Here is a 19,503-nt window from a genome sequence, read left to right on the forward strand (position 1 = left end):
TCATTTCTATTCCAGTGTTCTGCAACGCGTCTATGAACACACAATGCCATTTTTACAAGATTGGGCAAATGTAACATATATTTATAATAGGGATTACACTTTCTCAGTACGGGTTCTAGTACTTTTTTGTTTTGTGGAGTTGACTCCCATGCGGGATTCGAACCCACACCCTGAGAGTCAGGCACCTAATCGCCAGCACTCAAAGTCAGCCACCTAGCCTGCTCGGCCACCGCGGCTTCCGTCTATGTTGTTTAATAATTTCACATCATGCACCACACCATGTGTCACATCATGCATCACATCATTTGTCACATTAAGAGTTGTTCCTTACACGTGACGACACTTTAACTTGTCGATTACACTGATGCACAGCACACGCAAGCTTACGTCGTCTACTTGTACATATACAGCACCTCAAACATATATGAATATGAATCCCACTTAATAATTGCTTCTGAATTAGCCATGACGATATCATTTGCTTATCATTCCAATATACCCTTACTGCACTCTTACAATGTTGATATTGACTTGATAATAGTTTATTGATGTTTATTATACAATTGCAATGTGTTCACCATCCAGTCATCTAAAGAAACGAACGTATTTGATCATCAGTTCGGTCACATAAAGAATTCAGGTGCTCTTCATGCTGTGTTCCTCGGTGTTTCCACTTCGGTCAGAAAAGATCCTTGAGTATGAAAAGTTATTCTGTCAAATGCGAAGCAAATACAAGTTCAGTGTATGTATTTCCATCTAACAGAAGTGAAACATGCGATGGGTGTGTGGTATAGTAAAATATTGCCACAACCAGCTACGGCAGCAAGGTATCAGCGTATATGTTATGTATTCTATCATTCAGATAGAACACGTGGAACTATTGACCAGCTGTGGAAGAGTCATCCCATGTGTCCTTAGCCTTGTGGATGGTATTTCATCAGTCTAAATAATATATTATGTACAGCGCACTTAACTTTCAAATGGGTAAATCATTGGAATAGAATTGGATTCATTTGATCATTCGGAGAGATGTGCAGCCATTGTATGTACATCATGTTTGAACTGTGTAAACCTTGTTAGCCGGTTGGGGTCTATGGTCTAAATGCTAATATGACACGTGGAAGTGAGTCATTGTTGACTGAGATTCGAACCAGACTCGGTGGTCATGTAGACACCTGTAATATAATATATGTAATCTTGTTCTACTTTTACTCTATCTATCATCTATCTATCTATCTATCTATCTATCTATCTATCTATCTATCTATCTATCTATCTATCTATCTATCTATCTATCTATCTATCTATCTATCTATCTATCTATCTATCTATCTATCTATCTATCTATCTATCTATCTATCTATCTATCTATCTATCCATCTATCTATCTATCTATTTATCTGTCTGTCGGTCTGTCTGTCTGACTGACTGTCTATCTGTCATCTGTCTGTCTGTCTGTCATCTATCTAACTGTCTACCATCTATCTATCGACACATACATACACGCCCATCCGTACACACACATATACACATACACACACATATATACATACATGCTGACAGACAGACAGACAGACAGACACACACAGATACATACATACATACATACATACATACATACATACATACATACATACATACATACATACATACATACATACATACATACATACATACATACATACATACATACAAACACACATACATACATACATACATACATACATACATACATACATACATACATACATACATACATACATACATACATACATACATACATACATACATACGAAGTATTATATATTGACTTACCTGTAACCTTGTATATTGTTAATTTATTTCACCTCGTAATATGATTTAATCTATACGCTTCAGCAAAATAAAGTCTGATTAATCAGTACTGTTTACGTTGTTGTATTAAATGATAGTGCAGGTGTAACAGTTGGGCACTGGCATAAAATCAGCTGTATTTCACGAGAACTGTATCAATGACTCAACAGGCTCCCGTAACCCTGCTATCGTAGAGGTGACTTCAGATTATCAACTTGTAACACGCAATGATTTGGTTGTTGTTTTACGCCGCACTCAGCAATATTCCAGCTATATGGCAGCGGCTGTAAATAATCCAGTTTGGACCAGACAATACAATGATCAACGGCATGAGCATCGATCTACGCAATTGGGATACGATGACATGTGTCAATCTAGTCAGGGAGTTTCACCATCCGATACCGTTTGTCGCCTCTTACGACAAGCATGTGTTGCTGAAGACCAATTCTAACGCTGATCTTCACAGGGAGGCAAGCATGGGTTGCTGAAAATCATTTCTAACCCGGATCTTCACGGGTCTGCAATGAGTTGGATGGTTACGTCTCGTTGGTGGGATATCGAGGCTTTATTCAGAGTTTCATATAGTTTCAGCTATTTAGTCACCATTGATCATAAGTGTATTCTTTTGCTGGCCCCGCAGTCAAGTTAAATTGGTTCAGCTGAAGACCCTAAATTTGGTGCAAACGCACATACGCACTTGTTTGTTCATAATTAGCCATACTGATTCATGAAGAGATTCTTTTCACGGATATTTCTGTGAAATATTCAATCTCCCAAGCGACAAGTGATAAAGGTCTATATATTTAAGCAGTGGAACTCTTTATTTGTTTCTCCAAACGTTCCTTTTCATGTCTTTGCACAAAACACACCTTAAGTTTCCTTAATCACAGCTTTTTCTGGAGGTATTACCACCTCACAGATTATCTGTTTCTCTAAAAAGAAGAATTATTTGACCTAAAACATCTTATCGACCAATTACGAAGTATTATGTTCTCTGCATTGTTTCATCGTTATCGAATAATTAACAATAGTTGTGTTTGTTAATTGTCCCACATAATGAGTGCTGCAAAATAAACATCTATGCCATTTCACATCACACTAGTGATAACATATCTGATAAACGGGTCAAATGAACAATTTTCTTCTGCCATTCTCCCCATCAAAGGAACTAGAAGCATTATTTCTATAAGATACCTTTAAAAATGTTGGCAATTTTACCTGAATTAATGTAAGTAAATTATTACGGAGTATCTATTTCTGGTATTCGAAATCACATTGACATTACCATCAATACAAGTATTCTATGCAGATAGTGATTAAAACAGAATTGGTCAGTAACCTGATGCATGAATTACAGTTTATCTTTATGAATCTATTGAAAAAGGTTACGAAATATGATACAGCCATTACAGTTCATCTTTACCTCTGGGATTAAGTATTGGAATTGTTGACGTAGGTAACCAGAGCAAGTAGTTAAACTGTAGTTTTAAGCAAACCTGGGGAGGGATTCATCACCTTACACATCCTGCGTATGAACCACGTATCGAAATATAGTTTGAGTAAAAGGCATGGTTTAATTTGTAGGACCTACATGCACAAAGCTACCTTAGCGCTACGGTTGTCTGGAGTCTTGTGATCATAGAACACGGGAGTTACGAACACTCGTCGTATTATGATCGCTTTGAACAAATGGCCCCCGACTGAATTTTGAATCCAGAACTGAGACGTGTGTATTGTTGTCGACAACCACCATGCAGCTGTCTTGGTTAATCTGGATTTAGAGTGTCAATAATTATGTTGTCACCATAAACTTTATTGTTTTCAGAAGATGATAAATTGTTATGTGTCGCGCATTGTACAGCAGATAAATACTAGATATTTCTAAAGGGCATTTACAGTGCCCGGCCATTATGACCCATGGGGAATTAAAGTCGTCAAGGAACATATGACGTACAGTAAAAAAGAAACACTAAAAAGGAAAAAACACACCATTACTACAAGTGAACACAGGAATCCCATCCCACATGTCCTCCAGTGCAAGTATCCGTTACTGTAGCAATACACACATACAGGTGTCTCTCATCCCACCTACCATACATACTCATCCATTTAAATGTGTCGACGCCAGCCAAAGTCTACTTACATTCGCATACATACATACATACATACATACATACATACATACATACATACATACACACACACACACACACACACACACACACACACACACACACACACACACACATACATACATACATACATACATACATACATACATACATACATACATAAGCGCCACTGCCCACCATAACTGTAACCTATCATTCTGCACTTCTGTAACGTTTATCCTGTATGAAGGGATTATTGAACATACCGCAGTTTACTTTACTGTCAATCAGGTCATTAATAACAACAGAGAATAACGTGGAAGACAACACGCAACCTTGGCTCACACAACGGTAAACATGGATTTCATTGGTTACTGAAACCGGTTATAGAAACTCATAATGCCCGTTTGATTTTAAACATCGCTATATTAGCCAGGCATACTTATATAGCATGTGGTAGTTGATTATAGAACGCAAAATAACAAAGATAAAAAATCATATACATACAGATATAGATAAAACATGTCCTCATCAGAGTAGTAAATATTCAGTATGGCCATGACAACCAGATCTTGCACATATATAAGCTAGCTGTTGCAATGTGCATTAAGCTGACGATTGGTGTGAGAGCCTCGAAGATAATATTGTAAATAAATATTTATTCTAAGCATACTAAGATTATAAACATCTCACAAAATAAACACTGGCATATGATATATGGGTACAGTGGTGTTTGATTCGTATCCATTTATCCCATAATGGGAATATTTTTATATAACAGAGAGTAACACGGCCATATTTACAATTACAAATAGTACCCTTGTATATCATGATAGCACATTATGATGACAAAATGACAAAGAATACAACTTTTATGTACAATGAATAAGTTGTAATGTATAAAGGTTGTAGTAAGACAGACAGACACACAGATAAATACAAGAGTTATACATCAGTTATTACGGTAGCTGACAATTTATAGGTCTAGTTTACCACATTGGCGTAAACAGATAATAGCTGAGTGAGTGAGTGAGTTAATATTTAACGTCACATCAGCAATATTTCAGCCATATCGAGACTAGAACAATTAATGATTATATCATGCATCAATAAAATTAGGAATTAAAACCTGTTGACGAAGAACAGTAAAACTTATAGTGTATCACAGATATCCATTTACAACTAGGACAGTCAGTTCCTGCCCATCCAGTTAGGCAGCCTGCACTTGAACACGCCCCTGTGTCAGGAGGACAGGAAGCCAGGTTGTCGACACAGTGACGGGAGTTGCAGTACTTTCTACAGTTGTCTCCGTAAGTAAAACCCATGCTGAAATGAATTGTGAGCTTAGTGAGGTCAGTTAGTTCTTATATCACTGGTACATGTGTATAGTAACTGCTTAAGCTGCTCCAAACCGAATCATGATTAACATATTGTATGCTAGCTATATCCAGACGTAATTGCAACACAATCTGCTGTGTTTTACAGCGGTACTTTCGTTTGCATAAATTTCAAAGGAAGTATTTAACATAACCCATATCAGGCATTGTAGTGAAGGATATTTGACTTCCTTTGCAATCATCTGCAACATTTGAATAAATGCACGCACTAAAAGGATGAAGTATATTGGAATCATGGAAAGAATGGACTTTCGATTGTAAGTAGATCATGAGACGGCTTGATTTATTTAGCTATTCAGATGTTATGATGAGGGAACAAATATTACAGAAAAAGGTTTACAAATATATTTTCTGAAACATCTTTTACCGCGAGTTTAGCGATAACGAGATATGAGAAGATATTACCTTGTGTACAGTCTGTTCCTTGATATCCAGCCGCACATCCTACGACACACCGCCCTTGTGTCACATCACAGACGGAGTTCATCTTGCAGTGACGTGTAGCACAGGACTGGCCACAGTTGGCTCCATAATACCCTGAGTTGCATGCTTGCAAATATGATAATCAAAGTCATTAAATATATATATACTCCTAAAATGGAAACAAACCTATCGTTGTACTCACAAATCAATTAATCAAATTATTAAAATTCGGCAACGACAAAATGCATACTGCTTCAGATAAAAAAGACCTTTTGAGAACATTAAAACCGAGATTCCAATTAATGTTCTGCATGTGGAAAATCATGAATAGGGGCAACGATGTTCTGTTTAACTGGGAAGTTATTCTGCCAATTAAAGGACCACGGGAAAAGCTAGTCGGACCAATGGAAGCAGAATAACTGCAAGCTGTTGTAAACAGAGCATTAGATGCATCCATGATCTATATCCAGACTTTGGTATCCGTACCGACATCATGGATGTCACGTGACCTATACAGACAATTTCTTACGACTCATGTACAAAGGTATTTCATCAGGGTTAGTACATTCATGTCCTTGGCAAAGATCCCTAGATGTTAAGGTGGATATTACCATGCTGGAATTATCAATGATCAAAATGTAATCCTATTATGTTCCTGAACAATATGTTACTGTATTTGTTGACGTGAACAATTCATTTGCATTGACATGTGTTTTCAAGTGTCGATCTCACTATTTCAATTTTGAAATTCATAAAAGTGACTTTGGAAAACAAAACTATGCATGTTTGGCGCCATTGCCTGGTGAAGCTACAGACACTGATGACAGCATACACCGACAACAAGGCCCTGATTCCGTTATTATACAGACACTGGTGACAGCATACACCGATCACAAGTCCCTGATTCCATTATAATACAGACACTGGTGACAGCATAGACCGATCACAAGTCCTCGATTCCGTTATAATACAGACACTGGTGACAGCATACACCGACCACAAGTCCCCGATTCCGTTATAATACAGACACTGTTGACAGCATACACCGACCACAAGTCCCTGATTCCGTTATTATACAGACACTGGTGACAGCATACACCGACCACAAGTCCCCGATTCCGTTATAATACAAACACTGGTGACAGCATACACCGACCACAAGTCCCCGATTCCGTTATAATACAGACACTGGTGACAGCATACACCGACCACAAGTCCCTGATTCCGTTAAAAAAACACATTTTATAAGTAGTATATGAAGTAAACTGCATTGTCTACAACATTTCCTTGTGTACAGACCGGTCCTGGTATCCAGCCTGACATTCACCATTACATTTCCACTGTATTCCATCACATCTGGAAGAGTACTTGCAGTGACGGTCACTGCACAGTTGGGTGCAGCTGATTCCATAGTATCCGTCGGCGCACACTACAAAATATAAATACCGTGAATGAATCTGTACATTAAGTCCAGTCTATGCGTAATCTACTAAGTATGTTTATTTCCAGTTAAATAAAAGGCCAGTATGTTTTTACATATAATGGATGTGATGCTGATTCTTGTGATTTTCGCCATCAATTGTTTCGGATTTTATATTACAGTTTAAGTCAAGCCAGTGGCAATGTAACTTTCATTCACGTAATTGAGAGCGAGTCTACACTCAAATACAAGATGCAAGTATGTCATCCATAGCCTATGATCTGACATATCATTACGCTAAATGTAAGGGCAGGTGTATATTTCTAATACAGGATCTGTTCCATCTCAAAACACACTCTTTAAAAAAAACAACATTTGCTGTTGCATTTTCAAACAGTTGTGAACATACATTCAACCAAAGTACAAAGAAAGGTACAACAAACAAATGACAATATTACGTAGTAAATAGGTTATGACATAAAGACCAAAATGTTAAAACAAATAATCTATCAAAACACACCAATGTGGCATTCTCTTCATCACGCAACATCATCATTAATTACAGGGCCTCAACATTGCAAATGTTTAGTGTGTGATAATTTTACATCAGTCAGAACAAGACTAACAGGTGGGCTGGTTCTATATACCCAGTAAACTAGTGTGTTGTGTGGTGCTGCATGTACGAAGTGGTAATCCCGCAGATAATGACGTAAAGCTTGGGAACTATTAACGACAATAGAATTATAATATTGTTACAGTTATCGTCTTACAGTCATGACTTACAGAATTGTACAGGTCGAAATTGTACATCGATGTGCAATCCTGCGCATACCTGTACAGTCAGTTCCTGCCCACCCCGATTGGCACCCTACACTTGGACACGCCCCTGTGTCAGGAGGACAGGAGGCCAGGCTGTCGACACAGTGACGGGAGTTACAGTACTTGCTACAGTTGTCTCCATACCTATCACCGGGTGCACATGCTGAAACACATGCACAGTTGAGTGACGTCACTCATCTCTTATATCATTCGTACATTCAAATATGAACTGCTTAAACTGCTCCAACTGGCACAAGCCACACTGTTCATGATGATTAACATGGAACAGCAATTTCAGTAGCGATCAATTGTTACCATAAATGTTTGGTTCCAGTATGTAGCAAGACCAATATGCACTACATTTGGGTCAGGGCATTTTGCTTTCGGCGTCAACTTAGTTTCAAAAGTTTCATTAAAAAAAACCCTGGTGTCTGTCTTCAAATCGCTGCATGGTCTAGCCCCTGAGTACATCAGTGAACTCGTATCAAATATGAACTGGTCATTAAATCTGTACCAGCAATTTCACCAGCGATCGGATGGGCCATTTGCAAAAATGGTTACTGCTATGTTGTTAGAACTGGTTCCATTTGTCCGGAGGCGGATACTAGACAATATTACCGTCCTAAATTGATCCATCTTATGCTGATTCAGTGTGGTACCAGGACTGCTTGGTTTCAGTAACAGGTGGGCGGGTTAGTTTAATTAAAAGTCAGTCACAGTGTCATGAGGTTCTCATTGCCAAAAGGCATAATTCAGAGAATGACTGCAATAATAAAATACAAGATTTTGGTATTTCATGCAAAGCAAAGCTTATTATTTGACACACTCGAGCTACTTGCATTCCGCATACAGGAAGTGACAAGACTGATACTCTCTTGATTATGTCATGCCATTCATAAATTCGAAAAAACTACTCTCAATTATCACTAGCGGTACCTAAACACTACAGGTTCCTGCAAACCAATTAGAAGTATAATATCGAAAGAATACTATTTGTTCCCTCAACAGGGTTATACCATTGCTTCAGTGATGTGCTGCAAAAAAGGGGTATGGAATGTAGATACCATATAAAGAGTGATCATTGGTTAGAGGGTGAGAGGCAGTGGTTGGTGTGCGGAAAGTGCAGACCACTTGAACGATCATGTCAGCATGTATGTTTTTATTTACTGTAGTATCTACCGTTGGATGAATTTTAAGAACGTTTTCCTGACAGAGGTGGACCTCTTTCACTCGATAATACAGAAAGAATTAAGGGCGCGAGCGCGCGTGCGTGCGTGTGTGTGTGTGTGTGTGTGTGTGTGTGTAATGCACAAGATATTGTACACTTGACCTTACTACAAACAATATGACAATCAATTTATACGCTTTTCCTGATAGTTCAAAAGTCTTTGCAGCTTTTGCTGCACAATTCTGACACAAGCTGACGAGAAACAGCAGATAACCGTGAACAAATACATGTCTAGTATTTAAGTAAATATTAGTTTTGAAATATACATTTTAGTATTTCATTCATGTAAACGTGTTACCTAACATTTGCGCTTCCAATTACAACACGCGAGATCTCAATCTAGCATGTTTTCTATTCAAGCCTACAAGGTATCACAGCCTGTAACACAAATCAAGGTTCTTTATACTATGATCAATCAATATACTAATGTCGTCTTTCTACGACGTGTAAACTACAGAAATAGTTAAGCCATGACTTCAACAGATGTATCAAAACTTCTGCAACTGAGTAACATCTGGCAAATTACATTTATGCTGTCGGGTGACTGTAGGGATCTGAGTACGTATGTAGCATGTCCAACTATTTGTGTCATGGCCCAGTTGGCGATTCATGTTCCCCTATGGTGTGCAACCAGCCGTGTAAACAAGGCCATGCTACTTGTCATGTCATAGAATCTGCGGCCCTACATTCTGCATACAATATATTTTAATGCTCTCCAAAATGGCCAATAGAACAAGGACATAGCAAATGCAGTAAGTGAGTGAGTGAATATGGTATTACGCCACTTCTAGCAATATTCCAGCAATAATATCACGGCGGGGAACACCGGAAATGGGCTTCACACATTCTACACATGTGAGGAATCGAACCCGGGTCTTCGGCTTAACGAGCGGACGCTTTAACCACTAGGCTACCCCAAATACAGTAAGAATAGTTTGGGACGTAGGGGACTTTAGACTTGCTTTAAATTGAATAAAAAATAAGACATAATAAATATGAACATTATATACATTGATACTAAATATGGCTATACAACAGATGTCACCCAGATCAATAGGTTATAGTAAGTAGGTCTGAGGAATCTGCTTTCAGATTTACGTGGCATGATCTTCTCTTGTCTCCATTTCAAGTCGCAAATACCCATACATACCCAGCCTGTCTATGATTAGAAATACCTACCTGGTCTACGATAAGACACACCCACCTGGTCTACGATCAGACATACCCACCTGCTCTACGATCAGACATATCCACCTGGTCTAGCATCACACATACACACGTGGTCTACAATCAGACTAACCCACCTGGTCTACGACCAGATATACCCACCTGGTCAACGATCAGACATACCCACCTGGTCTTCGATCAGACATACCTACCTGGTCTACGATCAGACATACACACGTGGTCAACGATCAGACATACCTACCTGGTCTACGATCAGACATACCTACCTGGTCTACGATCACACATACACGTGGTCTACGATCAGACATACCCACCTGGTCTTCGATCAGACACACCCACGTGGTCTACGATCAGATCCACCCATCTGGTCTCCGATCAGACACACCCACCTGGTCTACGATCAGACATACCCACCTGGTCTACGATCAGACATACCGACCTGGTCTACGATCAGACACACCCACCTGGTCTACGATCAGAAATACCCACCTGGTCAACGATCAGACATACCCACCTTGTCTACGATCAGACATACCCACGTCGTCTACGATCAGACACACACACCTCGTCTACGATCAGACACACCCACCTAGTCTACGATCAGACATACACACCTGGTCTACGATCAGATATACCCACTTCGTCTACGATTAGACATACCCACCTCGTCTATGATCAGACATACCCACCTCCTCTACGATCAGACACACCCACCTAGTCTACGATCAGACATACCCACCTCGTTTACGATCAGACACAAACACCTGGTCTACGATCAGACACACCCACCTGGTCTACGATCAGACATACCCACCTGGTCTACGATCAGACATACCCACCTGGTCTACGATCAGACATACCCACGTGGTCTACGATCAGACATACACACGTGGTCTACGATCAGACTAACCCACCTGGTCTACGATCAGACCCACCCATCTGGTCTCCGATCAGACATACCCACCTGGTCTACGATCAGACATACCCACCTGGTCTACGCTCAGACACACCCACCTGGTCTACGATCAGACATACCCACCTTGTCTACAATCAGATATACCCACCTCGTCTACGATCAGAGACACCCACCTGGTCTACGATCAGACACACCTACCTGGTCTACGATCAGGCATACCAACCTGCTCTACGATCAGACATACCCACCTCGTCTACGATCAGACATACCCACCTGGTCTACGATCAGACACACCCACCTAGTCTACGATCAGACATACCCACCTCGTCTACGATCAGACATACCCACCTCGTCTACGATTAGACATATGAAGCATATTCGTTGTGAAAACTAACGCTGTGATCGTTATACTGCGTATGTTGGAAATGTCACCAAAGACAAATTCAGTATTTGCACATATTATTTTACCGAATACCTGTTTGTCATCATAACTTGACTAAGTGTATTTTGCTCATGACATCAATCTATGCTTTGTGGAATATCGACTTGATTATTTCTTGGTTATCTGTTCCAGTTGGTCTGTCATTGTTCTTATACTTACTCCACACCTGTACTTCAACGAAGTCCAACACAGCACCATGTCCATCATTATCAGTCTCTGTGTAGACGGTCAGGTAGCGCCAGGTCCCAGGGACAGGTGACATTCAGGACATCCAGGATGTCTGTACCGTCAGCACGTCCTCTAACTGTGTCACATAGATATTCTTCTTTAGGGTCAGATGAATTTGTCCCAGAGGTGTAGAGTTGGAGGCCATTACGTCGTTTCTTATCTGAAAGAATACGTTTGCAATGTGTCATATTATGTGTTCATCATTAATATATTTAATTCATTTCATAGATATAACCGAACTGAAGTTGCTTATGACATTTTGATACATGTCCACAAGTGGTTGGACTGACTGAGCGTCTCGTTGTGAGTAGCATTTAACAATTCAACCTTCCATGTACTTACTGGGCACATTAATCCAATGTTCGGTTGCAGCAAAGTGTCAGTAACATTAGTAGCTGGAAACAGCTACATTAATACTTTATCATCCATCGGAGTGTCATTAAAGCTCAGATAATGTGCCATTACTTGTATCAAATGTTAAACGATACCATGCATGCGTAAATGAACCGTAAACGTAAAGAGCTACTAGGATTGGCTTGGGGATACTAGATTTCAGCTGTTATACATTATACATGACCAGAAATTATTGAGAATTTTAGGAATATGTTTTATTGGATTTCTAGTATAAACAACCTTGACCAGCTATCAAGTGCTTGGTTTCATTCAAGAGAGACAACTCTGTTAATCCTTTTCATTAGTTTGTGAAGAGTTATCCCCCTTTGTTTACTTGCTAGCAGAAGACATTTTCAGTGATCCTCAGTATGCATGATTTAGAGAAGAGGAAGTTGACTTTGTAGTATTATAACAGGGGCATCAGGTCAGCTAAAGTGATTTCAAGTAGAACAGGCATCCCTTTGTCCACTGTTTATCGTGTTTTGAAAAATATTGCAAATGGATATGGCATTGAGCACCAGGGAGGCGCAGGTCGGCTTAGAAAATTGACTGTCGGTGACAGGAGGCAGCTTGGTATTCTTGTTTCTAAAAACAAACGTAAGAGTTTAGAAAACCTAAGGCTCGATATGATAGATAGAGGAAAAGTGGCTGTCTGTAAGGAGACAATTAGAACTGAGCTGCATGCAGTGGGTTGGCAGAAAAGTTGAGGAATTCCATCTCCAATCATGAAACCTGAACAAAAGGAGCGAAGGTTGAACTGGTGCTTACAGCATAGACATTTTAACTGGGACAATGTGATCTTCACTGATGAAAGTTCCGTGTGGCTGTTTCCTAATACACTGAAATTCTGGTCTAAACAAACTGAAAAACCTTTGTATCAGCACCCAAAGCACAGTTAGAAATTTAACGTGTGGGGTGGCATAATTGTGTTAGGGACAACTCCCTTTGTGTATTTGAAGGGAATATGAACTGTGCGCGGTTCACAAATATTCTCGAGGGACATTTACTTCCATCTGCTCATGTGTTCTATGGAATTTTTTGGATTTTCCAGCAGGACAACGACCCAAAGCATCGTTCAAAGAATTCACAGGCCTGGTTTTGGACCCAAAATATGACATTATTGGATTGGCCTAGCTATTGCCCTGACCTAAATCCAATAGCAAATGTTTTGGGACTTATGAAGGAAAGTGTCAATAAGAAAAATGTGACAAATATTGCTGAAATGAAAGAAGAGGTGGTCCGATATTGGGACAGCATGGATCACGACTTTCTAAATTCTTTGATCAGTCGTATGCCCCGCCGCATTGAAGCCTGCATTGCTGCCCATGGTGACTTGACAAAATACTAACTGTTCACCCGTCTTTGAATCTGGAGTTATGTTCTGTTAATATTCACTTTAATACGTGAGTAATGAGTGAAATGTTTTTAAAATTACAATCTTTAAATTCTCATAATTTCTGGTTGTACTATACTTGTACATTCATTAAGGGGCAGTGTTCTGTGGCACTGGATCCCATCTCCCATTACATCTCAAGTCAGCATATGGCCTGTAAGTCTCGCGAGGCGCTACTTCCAAGCGCTAAGCTGGTTCCCACTCCCTTGCGCGCGCCACCTTTGGATATGTGAGACCGGACCAAGTGTACAACCATATGCATGCTTAGCTGTCACAGATGTTGGCAGTCGTAATATTTGACTAATTTGGGGATGGTTAGATCGGAATTCTGTTATTCCTGCTCGGATTATCGGTTACTCACTGTCAACTGACAACCATGAGACCATTCGAATAGGTATGGAACGTTGTTTGTCACCGGAAGTACTAAGGTCTCGCGAAAAGCCGTGACCTACTTACGGGTCCTGTTATGTGATGATCATATCCTATCCCTAGCTGCAAGGGAGATTACTGTAGCTGAGAGCCAAATAATACCATCACTGTCTTTATTGCTATAACCGCTGCTCTTGTAATGTACTGCCTCTATGAATTTGTACAGCCACACTAGTTTGTATTACCAAGGTGATATCTTAGCAATGACTTATACATGATTTGTTAACTTAATTAATTTTGGAAGACACTGGTTAACTACAGCACAAGTTTCTGTTGTCTGTTGGTTTCTTAGTTCTCATTCCTGGTTAACTTTTTAGTTTCAACTCGGTAATCAACTCGTAACAGTTTCACAAATGGCAACTGAGCAATATGGCCTTATCTATATGTGACTCAATCGTGACCAACTCGTGTTTTTCAGGGACAAGCCGAATAGCGACTCGTGCCCCTCTGGGAGGATTTCATATTGGCGCATGAACATCAGAACTACTTTAAACAGGAACGATAACTCAATTCTTGTTTGATTCCAATGGTACTTAACATCGCCGAAGTGTTTTTAAAGAATTAAACCTTTTTGATACAAATAAGAGAAGAAGAAAAACTTATTTGTTACAGACTTATTCTCACGTAATGATAACCAGATGTTCACCTTATATTTCCAAATATATTTCTAAAAAGGGTTTGATAATCACCATAGGGATTTGTTTGATTAATTATGTAATCCAATAAATCCCAAAGCAGACACTCAAAAATGACTTTAAAATATTTCTCAAACTGAACATTCGTGTAACCTTGCTGTCATACCCCAAGTGGAATTTATAGGAATTCGCTGAAAAATATATGAATGATCAAAACAAATATCAGACAAAAATATTCCCAGAGATGTGAAATATAGAATCTATGCCCAATGTTAAAGATGGAATTTGATCAGTTATATATGGTGGCTGAATGGGGCCATCGCTTTCTCGCCTTAAAATTCGGAGGCGATATCACGAGACGAGAAAGTGATAACACGAGACGAGAAAGCCATAGCACGAGACAAGAAAGCGATAACGCGAGATGAGAAAGCGATAACACGAGACGAGAAAGCGATAGCACGAGACGAGAAAGCGATACCATCACGTGAGAAAGCGAAAGAGCGAAAATGCGATATACCAAGGCGAGGAAGCGATAGAGCGATAAAATGAGAAAATATGGTGGCTGATTAGGGCCATCGCTTTCTCGCCTTAAAATTCGGAGGCGGGAAAGCGAGAAAGCGATATCAGGAGACGAGAAAGCGATAACACGAGACGAGAAAGCGATAGCAAAAGACGAGAAAGCGATAGAGCGAGAAAGCGATATACCAAGGCGAGAAAGCAATAGAGCGAAAAAGCGATATACCAAGGCGAGAAAGCGATAGAGCGAGAAAGCGATAAAGCGATAAAGCGAGAAAGCGAGAAAGCAATAGAGCGAGAAAGTGATAGAGCGAGAAAGCGAGAAAGCGATAGAGCGAGAAAGCGAGAAAGCGAGAAAGCGAGAAAGCGAGAAAGCGATATTTCCTGTCCTGTCTGCACATGACGTCTAACCTGCGTATGATTTAATCCAACAGGAGGCTTTATTTTCATTTGGTTTAGTCGTATAGAAACAAAATGAACATGCTTTCAAATTCTGTGGCATTTTTCTAATTAATCCTTCAACTTGTCCAAACAAAAATCCAACAATAACTCCAGAAACCGAGTGTGTTTTCGTTGAAATAAATGAGTGCTCTTAAATAGTCTGTAAAAAGGATAACAATCATTTGATTTATTGTTACATCATTAATAAGGCTTGGATTAATTCCTGGCTTACAGTTCATTATTGTCATTTCCCTTGTTAAATGCCACCATTGTTATCTCATTATTCATGCCGGGATTAACAATCCCTGGCTTCCATTTGTCCATCCACCCTACCAATTTAGCGCTAATTAAGTACTGGCTTCCCTTGTTATCTTATCACTGTTGTTTCAAATGTACGTCTTTAGCTTTCTCTTCCTAGTTTCTAGTCTCTTCATTCACCCGATGAAGGATAAGAATATACTCCGTAACATCGTGTTCCAGTCCGGGGTTAAACAACAAACCAACCAAACCAACTCCCCGTCGGGCTTTATTGTATCAGTGATGGAATTTTATACACTCTGTGCCTTTCATCTGGTCGTTTTATGTGTGCATATTTCACACATATATATTTCTACTATTATGTGAAAAAGGTATTGTTCTAAATGCATGTGCCATAATCTCCCATACTTCTTCAAGAATGGCTTGTCTACATACTTATATGTCTGTCTGTCCCCATATCCCAACTATCTACTTGAGACAGTGCCACAAGTCATCGACCGACGTGATAGGTGTGTTTAACAAAAACGTAATACAATTATTCCTTGGGGAGTAAAGCATTATATCATAAAACACCTGTATATTGAGAATAATTTAGTTTAGATGGGGAATTGAGAAGTTGGACGTAAGAGGGTTGGGAACTTGATTGCGTATAAGTTCAACTAAGTAAGTAGTGTAAAGTATATTGTGACTTATTGTGCAGAACAGTTCAAATGTTGATGATAAGCTAATAAGGAACATATGACCACTTTCTGAAATGGCATTGTGTATTTCAAAGCTAATAAGGATTCTACTAAATAGATGAAAGGGGGTTAAATGTGAAAAAGTAGGGCTGGGGAGGCAGGGTCCAGTGTTTATGTTTTGGTTGTAAAACGTGCGGTGTGTGGCCTTGACATTGTGAGTTAGTCTGGATAATCGAGTTTACACTGTAATGTGTGGCTGGATAGGGATGTTTTAAAGGGTTTCTTCTGAATTTAAGGGTGCCTTTTTTTGTTTGGTGTTTTGATATTTTGTTTTCAGACCCAGTATACTAGTTATTGAGTAATTTGGTTTCTTCTAGTAACTACTATCTAGTAGGTACTAGTCTTTGCACCTATGGCTTTTTTTATATATTGTAAGGAGTTTAGTTGGGGATAGAGAAGGACGGGAGCGACTCACTGCAGTGTGTACATGATAAATGTTTTGTAGATGTGTAGGAGGGTTTATTTGGCTGCAGTGACCTCAATGCTCACAATATGAAACATACATTTTAGAAAGTCCGATATGCTCATGTGGACTAGCAAAATGAGGATAGTTTTCAATTTTTCTTTACTTGTCCAATATATACTGTAACTCGAAATAACATGTACTTTTACCAAAAAGGATATACATTAGACTCAGTACTATTCGGAAATGCCCATGCAACTGCACCTGTAAATATGCAGATTCTTGAATCTGTTCATTTACATATCGTAAAATCAGGCAGATTTTACGCTCTTTTCTCATTTGTCTGCATCCCAGTGAATGTCACCTATTGCTCTTATTCGATTTGAATCGTCTTGACATGAGTTGACCAAGCTATAAACAAGATGATACAGGTAGATAGTTCCATATATTGAACGAGTTTCAAGTCCTCCTCTGGAAACGAAAATGTTACGAAAGGTTAATTGGATACAGGCGTCACCAATCACTTTTTAAAAACCTATGCGACCACGTCCAGCTGTAGCCTTTACTTTACTTTACTTTTATTCTCAATAGACCACCAATAGTGGTATAAGAGTACATATCACACACATCAATTATTACATACAGTCAAAATGGCGGCAGTGTGTAACAATATATTGTAGAAAAACAGTTGTTGGTATAACATGTCTTTTGTCAGAAGAAAACATGGCGGAAAAGATGGGTTTTGAAAGATATTTTGATGGCAGAACAGGTTTGAAATTGGCGGACCAAAATGTCGCTTACATTATAATAAAGGAGTTGTATATCCATATAACTTTCCCCGTTGTTCAGCACACCAACTTCTAAATGCCATCCAAAGAAGTTCACTATATATGGCTAGACCAGCGTTTAACTGCATACTATTTTCAGCTTTGATTAGACGAACGTTTGACTGCATCCTTTTATTTGCTTAGATTACACCATTGACTATGGAATGGTTCAGTTACTACATTGAGGTCCAAGGTGCTTTACTGTCACGTGCGTCTCCTCTCTCTTTGGGTAGGAGCGAATTGGGTTCATGTAGGTGAAGATCTTCAGTTAATAAATTTCATCCTCTTTATTAATTCAAAGAAACTACAGCTGTATTTTGATCACCCTGAAATACAATAAAGTTACATAAACATAAATGGTTAAGTTCCCATGCCTCATTTCTAATTCCTCCACCTATAACCAAACAGCGAGAACTGATAACTATTTTTGAATTGTCTACATACGGATCATTTGTGGTGTCACATATTTCAAAACTCTCTGAATGTGATGTATATGTAATAAACTGAGCTGCAAAAGAAACGCAAGCTCCAATTTGTTTGAAATGTAAGTGTAACTCACCATTCCATTACTGATGGCGTACAATATGGCGTCACAAAACCATCAACAATGAACCTAAAACATGAATATTGCTCTTAGGCGACATATATTTCAATTCACACACTCACTCAGTGATTTTATTTTAGGATGATGGTTTGGATGTGGTTGATTGTCTTAGTGCTGGCCACTCATGGTGGAAATCACCATGAAAATATATTCGTCACAATGCCTTATTTGTCATAGATCCCTCCCTTTCATCTGGCACTTCCGACACATTTGTCACACAACATCATAATTCAAAGAAAACCATAGAAAAGAACCAGTCAGACTACAAAATTCGTAAACTTTTGGATGCAGTACACATCAAGAAGATACGATCTGCCCTCAACAGAGATGAAGGATAGTACATTCCCATTGCCTACCATCACTTGATAAAGTAATCAATAATATTTCTTGTGTACATTATCTGTTTCAATTCAACTATGTAAATCAAACCCATCTTTTGTATATACATCCAACTGGCTTCCTATAAATTCTAATTCAGTCCTGGTATATAACCCTTCTGGCTTCCAATCAACTTACTCAATCTCTTCTACAAGCGTTGTACATCAACCTCATTTATTGTATAAACAACTCATTCCCTATCTACTGTAATAACAACTCATGTATATATTCTCTCAAGTTGTTACTCATGTATCACCTGGTTGACAACGACATTAGAACCTATGTCGAAACGTCGCCTCCAAAGAGTAACAGAAGTTGTATATCCATAATAATTGTTATTATTCTTCATCAACTCAACATCTAAAATGCCCATCAAAGAAACAATTCAATTGGTTGGTGTGGTTAAGTTGGTTAAGACAATTCGAATCCAGTCATGTCATAAAATATGTAATTCCTTAAGTCACATCACAAAATGAACGTT

At 39.1% G+C, this 19,503-nt stretch overlaps 1 protein-coding gene across 2 annotated transcripts; it reads right to left on the bottom strand.

The window, feature by feature from the left end:
• Window positions 1–5,131: 5,131 nt before the first annotated feature.
• Window positions 5,132–12,159, bottom strand: LOC124264025 (multiple epidermal growth factor-like domains protein 11). 2 transcript variants are annotated; one of them, XM_046698745.1, is made up of 3 exons: window positions 11,937–12,159; window positions 5,747–5,890; window positions 5,132–5,270 (listed from the first exon to the last, which is right to left on the bottom strand). In XM_046698745.1, exons 1-3 carry the CDS (start codon window positions 12,037–12,039, stop codon window positions 5,155–5,157), a joined length of 363 nt encoding a protein of 120 aa, XP_046554701.1. In that variant the 5' UTR covers window positions 12,040–12,159; the 3' UTR covers window positions 5,132–5,154. The 2 variants fall into 2 exon arrangements, 1 of the variants encoding a protein (XP_046554701.1); XR_006895024.1 differs by lacking the exons at window positions 5,747–5,890; window positions 11,937–12,159 and adding an exon at window positions 8,017–8,163.
• Window positions 12,160–19,503: the final 7,344 nt, after the last annotated feature.

Source organism: Haliotis rubra, unplaced genomic scaffold (assembly GCF_003918875.1).
Source record: "Haliotis rubra isolate DU_JTF1 unplaced genomic scaffold, ASM391887v1 Scf903, whole genome shotgun sequence".
Classification (NCBI taxonomy): Eukaryota; Metazoa; Mollusca; class Gastropoda; order Lepetellida; family Haliotidae; genus Haliotis; species Haliotis rubra.